At 37.6% G+C, this 17317-nt stretch overlaps 2 protein-coding genes across 4 annotated transcripts in view; one reads left to right on the top strand and one right to left on the bottom strand.

The window, feature by feature from the left end:
* The window catches only part of DHX57 (DExH-box helicase 57), a 66366-nt gene extending 66117 nt beyond the window's left edge, over positions 1–249 (bottom strand). For both annotated transcript variants that reach the window (XM_034659632.1, XM_034659635.1), the window contains exon 1: positions 6–249. The gene's annotated coding sequence lies outside the window, so the exon portion shown is untranslated. The remainder of the gene's footprint in view (positions 1–5) is intronic.
* Positions 106–6082, top strand: MORN2 (MORN repeat containing 2). 2 transcript variants are annotated; one of them, XM_002924048.4, is made up of 5 exons: positions 106–233; positions 2385–2435; positions 3004–3110; positions 3946–4082; positions 5751–6082. In XM_002924048.4, exons 4-5 carry the CDS (start codon positions 3946–3948, stop codon positions 5851–5853), a joined length of 240 nt encoding a protein of 79 aa, XP_002924094.1. In that variant the 5' UTR covers positions 106–233; positions 2385–2435; positions 3004–3110; the 3' UTR covers positions 5854–6082. The 2 variants fall into 2 exon arrangements, with proteins under 2 accessions (XP_002924094.1, XP_011229110.1); XM_011230808.3 differs by lacking the exon at positions 2385–2435 and having other exon boundaries at positions 110–233.
* Positions 6083–17317: the final 11235 nt, after the last annotated feature.

Genomic DNA, 17317 nt, shown 5'->3' with positions numbered 1-17317 from the left:
CTCACCTGGAGCGGCTCCGAAGCGGCCCAGCTGCAGCAGCACAGCCTGCTGCCTTCCGATTGGCTCAGCTTCGGCCCCTCGCATATTCGCTTCCGGGTGAGAGGTGCCTCGTCGCTCCGGCAACCGAGTCGCGCCCTGCGCGGAGTTAGCGCTTCTTTCCCTCAGTGCCATAGAGCTGGCGGCCCAGGAGGAACCCCAGAGTCAAGAAAGTATCTGCAACACACCTCTGTCAAGTGAGTGCCCCTTCTCCCAATGCCCTGAGCCGGGAAGGTCACCTCTACGTAGAACGCTCATTAAGCCAGAGCGTGGCCACTGGTAGCTCCTGTGTGGCTGGGACTTATTTCCTGATCGTCTACACTGGGGATGACGTGGAGACACGGAGAGCGCCCCCCCCCCCGGCCTGGCAATCAGAACATCTGGATTCCAGCTCTGTTTCGGCCGTCGATTTGCTGTTATGACATCTTAGGCAAATGCCATCCTCTCTGGGTTTGTTTCCTCTATGGTGCCAGATAGTCTCCGTCTCTTATGTTCCCTCTCGCTCTAACATTACACAGTTTCAAACGTGGAACCATTTAAGGGCATTTGAAAAGTTTGGTTTATTGTATGATCAACTTAAGTACCCTGCTTAATAAGCATTTAAAGATTGCTTCCCAAGCGCCGTTCGTTCGCTAGACATTCAGTTCCTACCTACAAGTACTAAGCACCTACCACTAAGTACTATGCTGGACACTAGAGTGAGAAAAAAAAAGATTTGACTAATCCCTGATCCCCGACCTAGACGAGCTGGTTATTGTGATTAGGGATTCCAGCATAAAAGAGTTATTTTACAGGGTTCTAACTACTATAGTAGGGATCAGCCCAGAGTGCTATGGAGACTTCTAGACGAGTCTGGGGGTGAGGGGAGATAAGAAAGGCTTTGCCCAAGTGATACCTGTCTTTTTCTTTGTGCCTTTTTCCTGGGAAAAATTTGCAACTTTGTATTCCAGTTCACCGATTTACTTTTCAGTTGTGTCCATTATGCTATTCAGTCATTACACCAATTATGTTATTCATTTCCTAGCTTGCTAATTGATTCCTTTTCATAACCATCTATTTCTGTCTCAAGGATACTATACCTTTCTCTCTGAGGATGTTACAGTATTTTTAAGTCTTCTACCTATTGTGTTATATTTTCTCAAAGGGGATGAGCCTCCAGTCTTTATCAATTGGCACCTAAATTAATTTTTAAGTAAAAATGTCAGTTCTCTTGCCCCACCCATAGAGATTCTGATTCAGTAGTATAGGAACTTGCAAGCATCCCAAATAATTCTGAGCCACGAGCCACACTTTGAGTAACATTCTGGTAGACTCTATTGTCCCAGAAGTTAGAATTTGCTTACCTTCTCTCTATATATGTTTTCTTTGGCATTGGGGGAAGAAATTTTTAACGGTTTGGTCCACTAAATGCCCCAGGGCTTTCAGGCATAGTTTCCCTCAGTCCTTTCTTTTGACCTGGCCCCCATTCCAATCTCATTCTGTCTAGACAGCGTCACCCCTACCTCTCCCCACTATCATTTACTGTCTTTATTTTCTATTCCCTCCTTCTGCCAATTCCTCACTCCACTTTACCTCTGTGAGGGCATCCATAGGTCATATAGGCTACCCATGAGAAAATAAAAAAACATATATCTACACAAAAACTTATACATGAATGTCCACGGCAATGTTCTTCATAGCAGCCCAAACTGGAAACAACCCAGCTGTCCACCAGTTGATGAATGGATAAACAAACTTATTTCTGTACAGTGAACTATTATTTGGTGGTAAAAGGGATGAAGTACTGCTACACACTACAACATGGATGAACCTTAAGAACATTATGCTAAGTAAAAGAAGCCAATTATAAAGGACCACATACTGTGTGACTCCACTTATAGGAAATGGCCAGAATAGGCAAACCCATAGAGACAGAACGTAGATTAGTGGTTGCCAGGAGCTAGGGTGAGGTGGGGCTGGGGGTAGAGAAGAGGTGGGAGTCAAAATTAGGGGAATGAAGACTAACTGCTAATATTCTAGAATTAGATTGTGGTGATAGTTGTATACCTCTGAATATGCTTAAAAAAACCATTGAATTGTATACTTTTAAAGGGTAAGTTTTGTGATATGTGAATTATATATTTAAAAAGCTATTATAATAAAGAAATAAATAAAAATAGATCATCTAGACAAAGTTATTCATCTCCCCAGGACCCTACACTAGACAATGGAAATGCCAAGTAATCATGATATGCTTGTGATCATATGAAGTGAGTCAGTTTGGTTAGCTCTTAAAGCACATTTGTTACAGGTCTTCCCACATAAAAATATTTACGTTTATGTGACTTTTCTTAAATCTTTTAAAACAGCTGCTGAAGTGTATAAGATTAACTTTATATTTCCAAATGGAGACAAGTATGGTAAGCATAGACTTCAATTACTTTTTCTATCTAGACTAAAATTAAATAGCGTAAGAGTAAAAAAAATGAGACTGTAAATTTTGTTAAACTACTACTGGGATATTAACTCCTTTAAATAAAATGACATAGAAATGCCAATAGATGGATTTTAAATTTAAACTCTAATTTAAGTCTAGACAGTATGCCTTGGAAACCTATGTATGGGATCTGTCTGTCTTCCTGGCTGGTGTGTTTTAATGGTTACATGATCTTCTAAGAGGCGCCTGTCTGGCTCAGTCAGAAGAGCATACAACTCTTGATCTTGGGGTCATGAGTTCAAGCCCCATGATGGATGCAGAAATTACTTAAATGAATGAATAAACAAACAAACAAACTTAAAAACAAAAACAAGGCCTTCTAAGTCCATGGAGCACCTTATCTCTGGCCTCATTGGTTTTAATGCTAGGGAGCCAAAAAGACCCACAGGGGTGCAGTTGTGATTAGGCCTGAACGTAAATACTTTATTACCTACCTAGTCAAACAAGGTTCCCATTCATAATGGATTACAATATATTTCTCTCTTGTTTAGATGGTGACTGTACAAGAACATCTTCTGGAATCTTTGAGAGAAATGGAATAGGTATTCATACCACTCCTAATGGGATTGTCTACACAGGAAGCTGGAAAGATGACAAGGTATTATTGTTGTTGTAATATTGACAGTGGATAAGTAAACCTATCGCTTAAATGATTCCTGGCCTTTCACCATTAATGAAAAACACATGTGAGTAGACTATACAATAAAAATAACTGATATGAATATAGAAGTGATATTAAAGTCATAGAGGGTTTGTCATCTTTTTTTTTTAAGTTTTCTTTAATCTCTACACCCAACGTGCCCCCACCCCCTCCACTGAGATCAAGAGTTGCATGATCCTCTGACTGAGCCAGCCAGGCTCCCTGTCATCTTTATTATCATCTTTCTCATCTCCTATTCACTGAGTAAAACTAAATGCATTACATAATTTACTCCTTTGATACTCACAGCACCTCATGAGGTAGGTACCATTAATGCTCCTATTTTACAAATGAGGGAAATCAGGCTCAGGTTTCTTGCCCAGTGAGTGATGAAACCAGATGTGGACACAGGTGTGCTTGAATACAAATTTTTGTTCCGAACAACTTCTTTGTACTGTTTCCTGGGCTAACTAAGCTGGTTGTCCTTTAAGATTTTTGATATATTCAAGATATCTTGAGGACCCTATTATCATCATCATGGACCCCTTAGATGTTCAAATGCCCCAGATCAGGAACATTTGACTTGGTGGGCTTCAGAGAGAGATGCATTTGAAGGACAATGAGAAATGGTAAATGTTATCTTATTTTTGTGGAAATAAAGGGTGATAAATGATAGATTAAATAATAACTAAGTGGATGATAGACTACATATATATATATATGGGTGTGTATATATAGTATTCTAAGGAAACTGAATGTTAGTTACTGAGGTAATTTCCTTTGTTACAAACAGATGAATGGTTTTGGAAGACTTGAGCATTTTTCGGGAGCAGTGTATGAAGGACACTTTAAGGACAATATGTTTCATGGATTGGGGACTTATACATTCCCAAATGGGGCAAAGTATAGTGGAAACTTCAATGAAAATAGGTAGGCTTAAAATAAAAAGTCATTGTAGTTCTAAAAGGTTCTTTTCAGGCCTGTTTGCTTAAATATTATATTTAGTCAATGCTAAATATTCTTTTGTGATATATTTCATTAAAATATATTTAGAATATATTTTTAAAGAATTGTTGGATTAGGGGCACCTGGGTGGCTCAGTTGGTTAAGCATTGACTCTTGATTTCAACTTAGGTCATGATCTCAGGGTCATGAGATTGAGCCCTGCATTGAGCTCTGAGCTGGGTGTGGAGGCTGCTTAAGATTCTCTCTCTCCCTCTGCCCCACCCCCACCTCTCTCCCTCCCTCTCTGTTAAAAAAAAAAAAGAATTGTTGGGTTATTTTGGGGGGGAAATGTTATAAAGAGAGGCTAAGACCATCAAGAGCTTCCAAAAGAAAATATTCTTGTTGATAATCTATTAGACTTTTCATTTATTTCCTCTTACTTCTCCTATTGTTATAGAACTTTTTGCCATCAGCTTGGAAATGGAATGCTTGTCACAATCATTGAGAAAATTTAGGCCAAAAATTCCTTTCACTTGAAATATCCTGATAAACTTTTTTTCCCCCTTAATTTTAGAGAGGGAGGGAGGGGTAGAAGGAGAGGGAGAGAGAGAATCTTAAGCAGGCTCCACACACAGCATGGAGCCTGACCCCGGGCTCCATCTCACATCCTTGAGGCCATGACCTGAGCTGAAATCAAGAGCTGGATGCTTAACCAAACTGAGCCACCCAGGCACCCCTATCCTGATAAATTTTTTAAAAAGCAGCCTTGGGGGATAATATCATAATTGTTTATTGGATTTTGACATGATATATGTATGTATTCTTACTAAGCTAATTTTTAAAATGTAAGCAAAATTAGTTTTCAAACTGTAGAAGTGTACTCAATGTTGTCCTTTCTGAGCTTATGCTTGAAGGAAAAATAAAAGTGAAATGAAACAAAAGCACACTTTTACAAGCTTAATCTTCACACTGAATACCATACCATGTCATCCAGAGGTTCATGTTCATTTATAAATATCCTTTATTTCCAGAATTGAAGATGCAACCTAATTGTTATGAAGTGGTTGATATAAATACATTTTGAAGAGGGCAGAAAAGTGTTCACCTTTTTTGAGTCCCAAGTCCGTGCTGATAACACACACTTTTTCCACTGTTGTTAATGAAAGGAAAAAATCTAACCCATGGCATAAAGATCTGTCTGTTTATGTGAAGTACATTTTCACTGCTCCCAAGAGTCCAAGAAAACCCCCCCATAGAACACAGCATCTCACACATAGTTGATGGTCAATAAATATTTGTTGAATAAATGAATGAACTAATATGAACTTTTCATTTTTTAACTGATTGTTTTGGTTTTGTGTAAACTTAGTGTATGTGATCCTAAAATCTTGGACACCAAAATTTGTATAATAACAATGTTTGTTTGGAATAATGGTTTTGGTAGGATATGAAAGCAGGATGCTGAATTTTATTTTACTTTATTTTTTTATTTTATTTTTATGATGCTGAATTTTAAATCAAAGTTTGAAAGTGGAAAGTTATAATTCTTCAGGCATAGAGAATAATATGCTAGACAATCGTATACCTGGACTGTACATTCTTGGTCTTGGTTAATGAACAAATTTATTTTTCTACTATTTTCTACTATTGCAGGGTGGAAGGTGAAGGACAATATACTGATATCCAAGGACTAGAATGGTGTGGTAACTTTCACTTCACTGCTGCTCCGGGCCTGAAACTAAAGCTCCACATGTAGTATATTCTGCATTAAAGTTTCAATGTGGTAACTGAACCTTTTAGTTATGAGAAAAACTTAGTCATCTGAAATAACTTCATATACTACCTCTATATCATAATTTTGCCAATAAAACCATCTCTCAACGCCTTTTTGAACTTTATTTTCATCATCTTATAATTAGTTTAAAATAAATTATGTGGGATGCCTGGATGGCTCAGTCGGTTGAGTGTCCAACTCTTGATTTTGGCTTAGGTCATGATCGCAGGGTCATAAGATAGAGCCCAGCATCAGGCTCTGCTCTGGGTGTGAAGCCTGCTTAAGATTCTCTCTCCCTCTGCCTCTACCCCTGCTCTCATGCATGCCTGCTCTCAAAAATAAATCTTTTCAAAAAAAAAAATAAATTATGTGTTTCATTTAATAAACACAGCAGAGCTATCTAAATCTTGGCAAAGTCAATTTCCAATCCTGTGCCTGAGTTTTATCATCTTTAAAAAGCGTATCTGTGTGTTAAAGGGAATTATCAAGGAAACGAAAAGAATCCATAGAATGGGAGAAAATATTTACCAATCATATATCTGATACAGATTTAGATTCCAGAGTATATAAAGAACTCATATGTAAATACATATAAATAAAAATACAACCCGATTAAAAAATGGGCAAAGGATTGAACAGACATGTCTTCAAAAAAGATATGCAAATGTCTAATAAACAAATGAAATCATTACTCTTTAGGAAAATGCAAATTAAACCTACAATTAGCACTTCACAATCATTCAGATGGCTATATTAAAAAAGACAGACAATAACAAAGATTGGCAATGATAGGGAGAAATTGGAAACTGCCAACATTTCTGGTGGGAATATAAAATGGTACAGCCGCTATGGAACAGTTTTTCAAAAAGTCAGACATACGATTATCGTATGACCCAGCAATTCCTAACTATGTCCCCCAAATAAATTGACCTGTATGGGAATGTTCATGGCAGCATTATTCATAATAGCTCAATATTAGACACAACCCAAATGTCCATCAACTGATGAATGGATAAACAAAATGTGGTATATATGGATACATATTCAGCCATATATATTTTTTCAGCCATAAAAAGGAATGAAATACTGACACATGTTACAAAATGAATGAGCCTTGAAAACATTATACTAGGTAAAAGAAGCAGGTTGCAAAATTTTGGCCACATATTGTATGGCCTTTATATGAAAGGTCCAGAATAGGTAAATCCATAGATACAGGAAGTAGATGAAGGGTTGCCATGGGAGGGAGGAACTGGGAGGCATGGAGTTTCTTTTTAGGGTGATGGAAATATTCTAGAATTAGTGCTGATGGTCGCACAACCTTGTGAATACTAAAAGCCACTGAATTATTCACAATAAGAGGGCAATTTTTATGTGTTGTATGTGAATTATATTTCAATTTTTTAAAAAGTAGATCTATGGGGGCGCCTGGATGGTACAGCGGTTAAGCGTCTGCCTGGGGCTCAGGGCGTGATCCTGGCGTTATGGGATCGAGCCCCACATCAGGCTCCTCCGCTATGAGCCTGCTTCTTCCTCTCCCACTCCCCCTGCTTGTGTTCCCTCTCTAGCTGGCTGTCTCTATCTCTGTCGAATAAATAAATAAAATCTTTAAAAAAAAAAAAAAAGTAGATCTATGTGTCCTCATGTATTCTATGCCAAGGAAGCTTTTTTACCTTCTGGATAATACAGTTTAAAAATTACCAGAAGAATACATGACAGTTACATATTAAAATTACAATAAAGACCTGAGTGCTTGCTGAAACTATTTTTCTGAAAATGACCAAAAAATGCTGTAAACAGTAACTTCCATATTTATTCATTCAAAATCTTGTGGAAATTTATACTTTTCAATATATCATTGCTAAATTTTTAAAAATTTCTGTTGTACTACTATAAATCTGGGTTGAAATGTCTTTTAAAATAGAAATAAAAATGGTATTTTTGTTAGTTTCTCATAATCACAGATTATGTATTTAATTTCAAAAGACCCTATCTTTAACTGTTCAAAGATACATTTTTAAAATTAGACACTTTGGGATTTGTTGATTAGCACTAATTGGCATGTTTTGGAATTAAATATTATTGTCCTGGAATTTATACAAATTAAGATAAAGTGAGAGGATGTTTTCAGGGACCAGGACATATACAGCAATTTCAAAACTTCTGGAAAATATAGAAAAATATCTGTTTTACTACAAACTAAATTTTTCCCAATATTTTTCTTTAAAAGTATTTAAGGTAACAAGATAAATACTTTGCTTTTAAAATCTTTAGCTTTTTACTGATATAGAAATAACTTTTTAATGCTCAAGTTTCCAGTTTTCTAAGATAACAAAGTCATTCCTTTTAAACAGTTTTCTTTCTTTTACTCCTTGAAAGTAAATCCAGTTCAGTTGATTAGTTGATGCTAGAATTTGACCTGAAGCTTATATAATTAGAAGAGACACTAGTTTTCCTCATTTAAAAGCCTACTTAGCATATGACAATCTCGTTTCCGGGGAAGTCAAACCTCTCCTGCTTTTTTTTTTTTTAATATAACCTTTAAATTAATTTAGAATCCAGATAAGCCTTGATCTGAGGATGATATAACCACAGCAAGCAACATGGGGTAAGTGTGTGCTCTTATGTGCTTTGAAAGGCATTGACAGGGGAAATATTTTCATAAAAGAAGAAATCCCATATATCCTTACTAATTTAGATTCAAAACATGCTGACATTTATTTAAGGTAGCCATTTAAAGAAATAACTATTTAAAATTTATAACAATTTATAAAATATTCATTTATTTTTCTTGCTTAATTTTTAAATTATATCATAATCTGTCTTTGCAAGTTGTCAACTAATGAAATGTTTGGGGACTGAAGAGTGTTGAATGTTTACATATTAATTTGAAGTGGAATTGCATTTTGAGAGCAATCTTAAAGAAAAGATGACGGGTTTCTTGATTTACAAGGCAGATAAATCCAAAATGTTTATACCTCTTTGGGATGAAGAATAAAGAATAAAAAAGATTAGGAATGCCTTTTGTAACAAAGAAAAGAGACAGAGGATTCTATCAGAGTTCACTCCACTATGTACAGAATAATGTGTGCTGATTAATTACACAAGGACATTAGTGAAACTTTATTCTAAACTCTTTGTGGGGTTTTGGGAGCATGATGAGAAGAATCGGGTTTCACTTGAAATTTTTCTATTCTTACGCAAGAATAGCATTCTATATCATTATAGCATTATAATTAGTACTGGAATCATATGGGTTTTCATATGCTGAAACTAGAATTCTGAAAATATAAAAATATGTCTTTTATTACCCTTTGTCTTTTTAAATAGCTGCTTTCAATATAAAATTGTACAGCTGGAAATGGTATAACCATTTCACTGAAGGTACTTCCGAAGGATTTAACATAAATGATCAGAAATTTATACTAGAGAAATAAGTTTTTTGACACATGGTTATTCTAAACAGTTTCTCTGTATTTAATTAACATCTACATTTTTGTTAATACCATGGACGCTGAAAATGCCACCTAAACCAGTTTGAAACCTCAGAGGCTTTTGAAAGGAAGTTGATCATACTATTGTTAACTTCTAATACAAATACAATATAAAAGTTAACAGATAAATACCTTGTACAAATTTCACATATATTTGGTTGATTTGATTTGGGACAGAATTGATGAGACTCCTGGTTTCTCTTTATTCCCCCTTCTTCCTTCTCTCTCTTCTCTGTATATAAGAGTGAATATCAACATAGTGGTAAACTAGAAAACTCCAAACAATGGGCACACAAAAAGTCTTCCTTTCTTCCTTCCTCTCTGAAAAAAGAATTGTAAAATAAAAAATGTTAGGCGATTTGCATATGGTCTGAATTTTAATCTGTGGACCCCAGATTAGGAAACTTCTGATTTTGAGTTTAGGGACTGGAGTATGAGTTTGCTCAGTATTTTTCTCAGTTTTTGGATTTTTAGAAAATGAAAGAATATTTAATAATTCCTGCTAATCTTCTCTCAGGGACAATGCTGAAAGTACTGATTCTCCCACTGACCATCTCCCAACATACACACACACACACACACACTACAGGACAATGAAGACAGCTTGATCAATACCCATAGTTCAACAATCACATCACTGCTGCTTGTCCCCAATGACTTGATTAATCACCTGTGCTTTCAAGAGTGCCAGAAATCACCTTGGGAACCATGGAAGAAAAAAATCCTCATTATTTTAGTTGGAAGGTGCTTTCAGTGCCCCAGATAAGATGAACTAAACCATAAATTGCTAAATTTTGCCGAGGATACTCTTCTATTTTGTTATCTGCTCCTGCCCTTATTGAGAAAGAGAGTTTAGTAGGTATTAACACCCATTTAAGTTGTCCTAAAATAGAAAAATAAAAAAAGAAAGTGGCAGCTGATCAGATGCTCACATTTTTTTCATTTGAGGAAGGCTCTAGAATTTATCCCCTGGGAATGAGGAAGTAGCTGTTCAGGATTTTTTTGGACAAGGGTTACTTATCTCAAAGCTATCTGAGAAGACAGTGTCCTTCTACGGGTCTGTGCCAGCTCTTTCTATTTTTCCTCAGGCTATGCTGGCATGATTTTAGTGAGCAACGAAGAGGCAAATAATAGAAGATTCTTAGACTCTCTAGAAAGCTTCCTCCTTCTCTTAAATTTTCACTGGATCCCTCATGGAGTGTGAGGGTGGGTGGGGTGGGTAGTGATGGTGCATAAGGGTGGTAAAGGGATAATTGGGGAGAAGTGCAAGAAGCTTACTGTGTAAGGTACCCTAATACCTGCTATTTATTGTCATACCTGGGCAGAGGAGGAACAATGGGAAAGAAGAGATGGTTGCATTTCTTTGCTAAGATACTTCTTTCTTTCTTTCTTTTTCTTTCTTTCTCTTTCTTTCTTTCTTTCTTTCTTTCTTTCTTTTTTTTCTTTTCTTTCTTTTTTCCTTCCTTCCTTCCTTCCTTTCCTTCCTTCCTTCCTTTCCTTCCTTTCCTTTCCTTTCCTTTCCTTTCCTTTTCCTTCCCTTTCCTCTTCCTTCCTTCCTTCCTTCCTTCCTTCCTTCCTTCCTTCCTTCCTTCCTTCCTTCCAATTTATTGATTTATTTTAGTGGGGAGGGAGAGAGAGAGAGAGAGAGAGAGAGCATAAGTGGGAGGGGCAGAGGGAGACGGAGAGAGAATCTCAAGCAGAATCCACACTGAGCGCAGAGCCCCACACAGGGCTGGATCTCGTGACCCTGAGATCACGATCTGAGCTGAAACCAACAGTCAGCTGCTTAACCGACTGCACCCCCCACCCCTGAGCCCCACTAACATACTTTTGAATACTCTTTCCCCATCTACCAGTTATTCTGTGCACTCCCAGTTAACATCTGAGGATAATAAAAATTAAGCTCTGCTAAAATTGTAGAACCAGTAAGTTTATTATTACAGCATATTCAATCTCCTTTTAGATCCCCAGTTCAAGTTAGAGTAATTAAAAAATTCCTTAATGACTATATTCTTCACTTCTGAATCTGAGAATTACAACCCAAATCTTTTTCCTGGGCAAAGTATACATTTAGCTCATGAAATAACCTCTGAAACGTTGCTTCCATCTGTGCCTTTCTGTCCTAATAGCTGCTTCCCTAATTCAGACCGTCATTACCTTTTACTTGGATTACAAAGCTGCCTACTCACCGGCCTCTCTGCAGCTGGGCTTCCCTTTGCAGTGGCCCCTGTAAGAGGCACCTTCTTACTAAAGACATGTGATCTGGCTACTCCCTTGTTTAAAACTTTCAGTGACTCCGTAGTCTCTCTACTGCAGAGCAGGACCCCAAGAAGTTATTCACAGTCCTGTATCTGTCCCCAGTCAACCAGTCCAGGTTTTCCTCCTACTTTATGCTTCATGCTCCCTAGAATCCCTAAGTCCACCTATGCCTTGTGACTTTCTACCTCTGTTCCTTTGCTGAGCCTCTTTTTACCATTTCTACATTATATATATATATATACACACACACACATATATTTAAAGATTTTATTTATTTATTTGACAGAGAGAGACAGCCAGTGAGAGAGGGAACACAAGCAGGGGGAGTGGGAGAGGAAGAAGCAGATCCCAGAACGCCAGGATCATGCCCTGAGCAGAAGGCAGACAGCTGAGCCACCCAGGCACCCCAACCATTTCTACATATTGTTCAAACCCCAGTTCAAATCCTATCTTCTTCTTCTTTTTAAGATTTTATTTTTTTATTTGGGAAGGAGAGCAAGCATGAGTGGGGGAGGGGGCAGAGGGACAAGCAGACTCCCTGCTGAGCTGGGAGCCAGATGCAGGGCTCCATCCCAAGACCCTGAGATTCTGACCTGAGCTGAAGTCAGACACTTAACCAATTGAGCCACCCAGGCGCCCTTCAAATCCTATTTTCTTGAAATTTTCTGTAATCCCCATGACTGGAACTCATCTACTTTCCTCTGAAAGTTTAGGCACTTTATATTTTTCTGATTGCATTTTTTTACAGTCTATCACATGCTACAGTTACTTGTCTATCTTCTTGAAGGAGAAATAATATCATCTTCATATTTCTCCCAACATCTGGCACAGTGCTTTTTACATGGTATATGCTTAATAAATGCTTATTCAGTTGAAATGAACTGTTTTCCCTTTAATCTACAAAAAAGCTAAAAACTTAATTTTAGCCAAATTCCTTCTTTCTTCCCTAATAGAATGGCCCCATTTTCCAAGTTCCTATCTGAAGAGCTCAAATGAGTGTATAATGCCCAAAATATGGGTATTGCAAAGGGGAAAGGTAAAAACAATGATTGAAGTGACATTCTAGAGGCTTCTGAAGAGTGGAGAATTTGTTATTAGAAGGGATACACAGGCTCAAAGGAGGGAAAACTTTCAAGAATTAAAAATGCTTCTTGGTTCTAGAAATTTTCCTAGAGGACCAGGTTCATCTGTATATGATGGGAAAGCAAAATAATAGTGGTTTGAACAAGCTAGAAGTTTATTTCTCTCTTTTGTTAAAAAAAAAAATCCTAGGGCTACCTAGTCTGGTTCAGTCTAGAGCCTGTGACTCCTGAGCTCAGAATTGTGAGATCAATCTCCACACTGGGCATGGAGCCTATTGAAGGGAAAAAAAAAAAAAAAGCCCCCAGGTAGGCAGTGCAGAGCTGTTAGAACAGGTCCTTGTGTGCAAGACCCTGGTTCTTTCTCTCCTGCTCTTCTGCCATCCTTAGTGTACCCCTCTTGGTCCAAGAAGGTTGCTCAGACTTCACCTATCTCATTTGTGTTCCACCAGAGGGAAGGGAGAATAGGAAGAAGATGCGTTCTCTCTTTTGAGACTTCCCAGAGATTGCTCACATTATTTCTACTTCTATCTCATGGGTAGAATCTATTCTTGTGGTTACACCTAGCTGTGAAGGAGAAGGGGGAATTTGGTGTTTTGTTTTGTTTTGTTTTTTGGGTTTTTTTTGTTTTGTTTCTATAATTTTTATTTTGTTATATTAGTCACCATACAGTACATCCCCAGTTTTTGTGCAATGTTCCATGATTCATTATTTGGATATAACACCCAGTGCATCATACAATATGTGCCCTCCTTAATACCCATCACCAGCCTATTCCAATCCCCTACCCCCCTCCCCTCTGAAGCCCTCAGTGCGAGTGTGGTTTTTAAACTAGGTTACTAAAGAAAAAGGGATACTGGGTGGCAATGAGCAGTGTCTGACAGAGCCGGAATCAGGCCTTGCATTGCCCCTTAGATTCCTTCAGGACAAAGAGCAGCATTAAGCACAAAAAGGAACATTTTAAGAAAAATTCTCTGTAAAGTTAAGAGGAAAAAAAGATCAAGCTAGCTGGGAATAAACATAGATTCTCTTAGGATAAAGAAGGGGAACTTGACAAAATGACAAAGGCGACTAAGTAAGCTATTGGTGCCCCTACTGCCCACGTTCTAGTCTCTGGCCCCCCCAGCCTTCATCTCTCTTAATCCTCACATCTGCATTGTTATTATTATTATGCCAATTATGCAGACCAAGAAACTGAAGGCCAGAAATATTCCGTGACTTGGCCAAACTGCCCAAGAAGCTTCAGATAATGAAATAATGAAAAATAAATAAAACATATAGCTGGGTTGAAACCTGGTATATTTCTCAAAACAAAAAAACAAAAAAACCCAAAACCATCCATCATATACTCGTAGGGTATTTTCCAAATGGGTTTCTGCTTAATTTTAACTGTAGATCACCTCAATTAGCCCCTACAAAAAAACCTATTACGAAGCTATTTCACTTGTTACTTGAAGTAGGTGACTTCATTTAATGTGGGATACTTAGGAAAATTTCTAGATTTGTGGCTTTCATTATTTTAGGGTCACATGAACTGCTTTGAATGTTGGAGTACTCCAGCTGTTCTTAAAGACATAGGAATTGTTTTTTATTTGTCAACCAAAGATATAAATGCCAAGGTGAATGTGCTTACTCAACACCAAGTAACTTAAAAATGAAAAGACTAAAAGAAACAAGAACTTTTACTTTTTACTTTATGTATTGTTGAATGATCAGGAATTTTTTTAACAGCAATCTCTTGAATGTACAATAAAAACCTTTTGTTATAAAATTATTAAAACAAAGGATGGCATAAATTACAATGTACCCATCATCATCGATGGCATTTTATTTCTTGTAGAACCTCTAGAAAAATCAGAAAGACTTCACAAAACATGATGTGATGTCTACTGGTGGAGACAGGCCACGAGGTGAGTGAAAATCGCAAAGAACTTGTTTCTAGTAACCACACAGATGAACCGAGAGCTTAGTTTAAACCAGTACCTGTACTTCATTTATAAATTTAAACATTTATAAATTGTTTAAGAATCCTGTAACTCTTCTGTTTATTTATTTATATATTTTAAAAAAGATTTTATTTATTTATTTGAGAGAGAGAGCATGTGCAAGCGTAGGAGTTGGGGGAGGGGCAGAGGGAGGCAGGAGAAGCGGACACCCCTCTAAGCAGGGAGCTCCACATGGGGCTCCATCCCAGGACCCTGGGATCATGACCTGAGACAAAGGCAGATGCTTAACCAACACAGCCACCCCAGCACCCCAACTCTTCTATGTTTAAAAACAAGCAAATACATCATGGGATTCCTTATTAGTCAGCAGTCAGAGCTAAAAGCCACCTTATAAACTAGCCATGTTACATCAGATTTTTACTGAATGTATAAATGCTTACAGTATTGAGATAAAAATGAACTACATTTTCACTGAGTTCTATTTTGGATGTCTTGGGAGATTGCAAACAAAACAAAATAAAATCTTAAGGACAACAAAATTTGCATTTAATAATATTTACTGAGTCCCCACTTCATGCTAGGCTTTGTGGCATGATAACAATGTGCGATAGGTAAGTATTATCCTCATTTTACAGATGAGGAAATGTAGGTGTATAAAGGGTAAGTAACATTCCCAGGGGCACAAAGCTAAATAAGGAGCAGATCTGCAATTTGAAGCTAGATGTTTCATGAACTTAAGAAGAAAGTCCTATGGTTTAAAACATTATTTTTAAGTTTCAAAACTAAAAAGCACACATTGTAAAACAAATAAAGTTGATCAAGACTGAAGAGGATAGGGGCACCTGGGTGGCTCTTGTGGGTTAAGTGGCCGACTCTTGATTTTGGCTCAGGTCATGATCTCAGTGTTCTAGGATCAAGCCCCAGGTTGGGCTCCGTGCTCAGCAAGGACTGAGGATTCTCTCTCCCTCTCCTTCTGTGCCCCCCCCACTCACACACACACTCTCTCTTTCTCAAACAAATAAATCTTTAAAAAAAGACACAAGGGTATAAGTAAAGTTTGAAAGCCCAACCCACCCCTACCCCATCCCTCTTTCCAAGAATAATCACTGTTAGTAAGTAGTAGTTTGGCATAAATGTTTCCATATCCTTCCTTTTGACCAATGTACTTTTTACTATATCACACTTCCTATTTACTTAAAAATATGAATGAATAGAGAAGGTTGAATATTACTATGTATCTTCTAATATAAATATCTAGTCTAAATAATAACTGAAATGTTCATTTGGCAAACATTAGCATCTAATTGTAAAGATTCAAAGAAGTATATAACTTAACTGTTTCTTAGGGACTCATAGTCTAGTGCAGTGGTTCTTAATTTGGTTTTGAGAGGGTAAATATGGACTCTGTTTTGAGTCTGATGTGAGCTCTGAATCTTCTCCCCAGCAGAAAATGAACCTACATAAATTTTTTCCTATAATTCAGGGGATTCATGGACACCCTGAGAATATGTGGACCCCTGCCTCTTGTAGAAGTAAGATTCTTATATTAATAATTTAACATAAATACTATAACAGAAGTGTGGACAGGGCACTATGGCAGCATAAAAAAGCAAGGGCTTACCTTTAGCAAGACATGTCAAGAAAGACAGGGGAAGAGTGATTCTTGCCCAGACTCCAGAAGCACACAAGAAGCCTGACAGCTTACACAGGGTAAGGGAAGAATGTCCACTGAGGAACAACTCTATAAAGCCCAGAGGCTAGAAAAGAGGGAGAACCACAGGACTTTCTTTGTGATAGGAGCCCAGTATGCGTACGAGAATGACCAAAGAGAAGTTTGGAGAGCTGGGGAGAGGCCAGATCACAAAGGTAGAGGTCTGCTGTGTTAGGACATTTGAACTTTAGGAGTCACTGAAGGATTCTGATTAAGATTTTCATAGGCAGGTAAGAAGACTATACTTAATGCATGACTGAATAAATGATCATGGGAATAATAATTTAGACGGCAGGATAAGATAGAAAAAGGAGATAAGACCACTTGTTTGACTTGTTGGAGGATCAGTGACAAAACAATAAGCTATTCAAAAGATGCACTGCTAAAAATTGGATGGAAATCATTGGAAGGTCATTCCTTTTGCAAAGGAGATCGGGAGCGTGAAACTCGGAGACCGTGTAAGATAAAACTCAAAATTTGGGCAGCACGTCTGCCCCCTCACTGCAGTGAGTTCCACGCAGAATCAAACTAGTGTCGGTCACTCAGGGTGTATCACTCACTCCTGGTCTGCACACCTCCATGCCTTCTGCTGTCCTCCAGTAACTCCTGATGGATGGCTCATTTTCCCATCAACTCTTCCACCTGCAAAGAGTAGAAAAGAGAAAGGTGGTAAAATTGGTCAGTTTCTCAATATTTCTACACTGAGGATATGTATTCCTTTTATAATTATTTTTGTAATTCAGGTTTCAGAGTAATGCAATTTAGAGCAAGGCTTACAAATAATGGCATAGTTGATTCATTCCTTTTTGGGTCTTAACCTAATACACCTAGCAAAAAATCCAATTTTGTCTTGCCTCCTACTACTTGTCAATGACTTCATAATTGAGGCAAGACTATAACATCTCAAGGATATTTCCTTGAGTAATATTTATTATTCATTTAAAATTTTACTTATCA

This window comes from Ailuropoda melanoleuca, chromosome 4 (genome assembly GCF_002007445.2).
Source record: "Ailuropoda melanoleuca isolate Jingjing chromosome 4, ASM200744v2, whole genome shotgun sequence".
NCBI lineage: Eukaryota > Metazoa > Chordata > Mammalia > Carnivora > Ursidae > Ailuropoda > Ailuropoda melanoleuca.
This window is presented reverse-complemented; position numbering and strand designations above follow the sequence as displayed.

What these genes read in the sequence shown, in the direction of transcription:
- MORN2 (XM_002924048.4), top strand. Translation starts at nt 3,946, where the DNA reads ATGAATGGTTTTGGAAGACTTGAGCATTTTTCGGGAGCAGTGTATGAA. An exon ending in GGAAACTTCAATGAAAATAG is followed by an intron (nt 4,083 to 5,750) that starts GTAGGCTTAAAA and finishes CTACTATTGCAG; the next exon opens with GGTGGAAGGTGAAGGACAAT.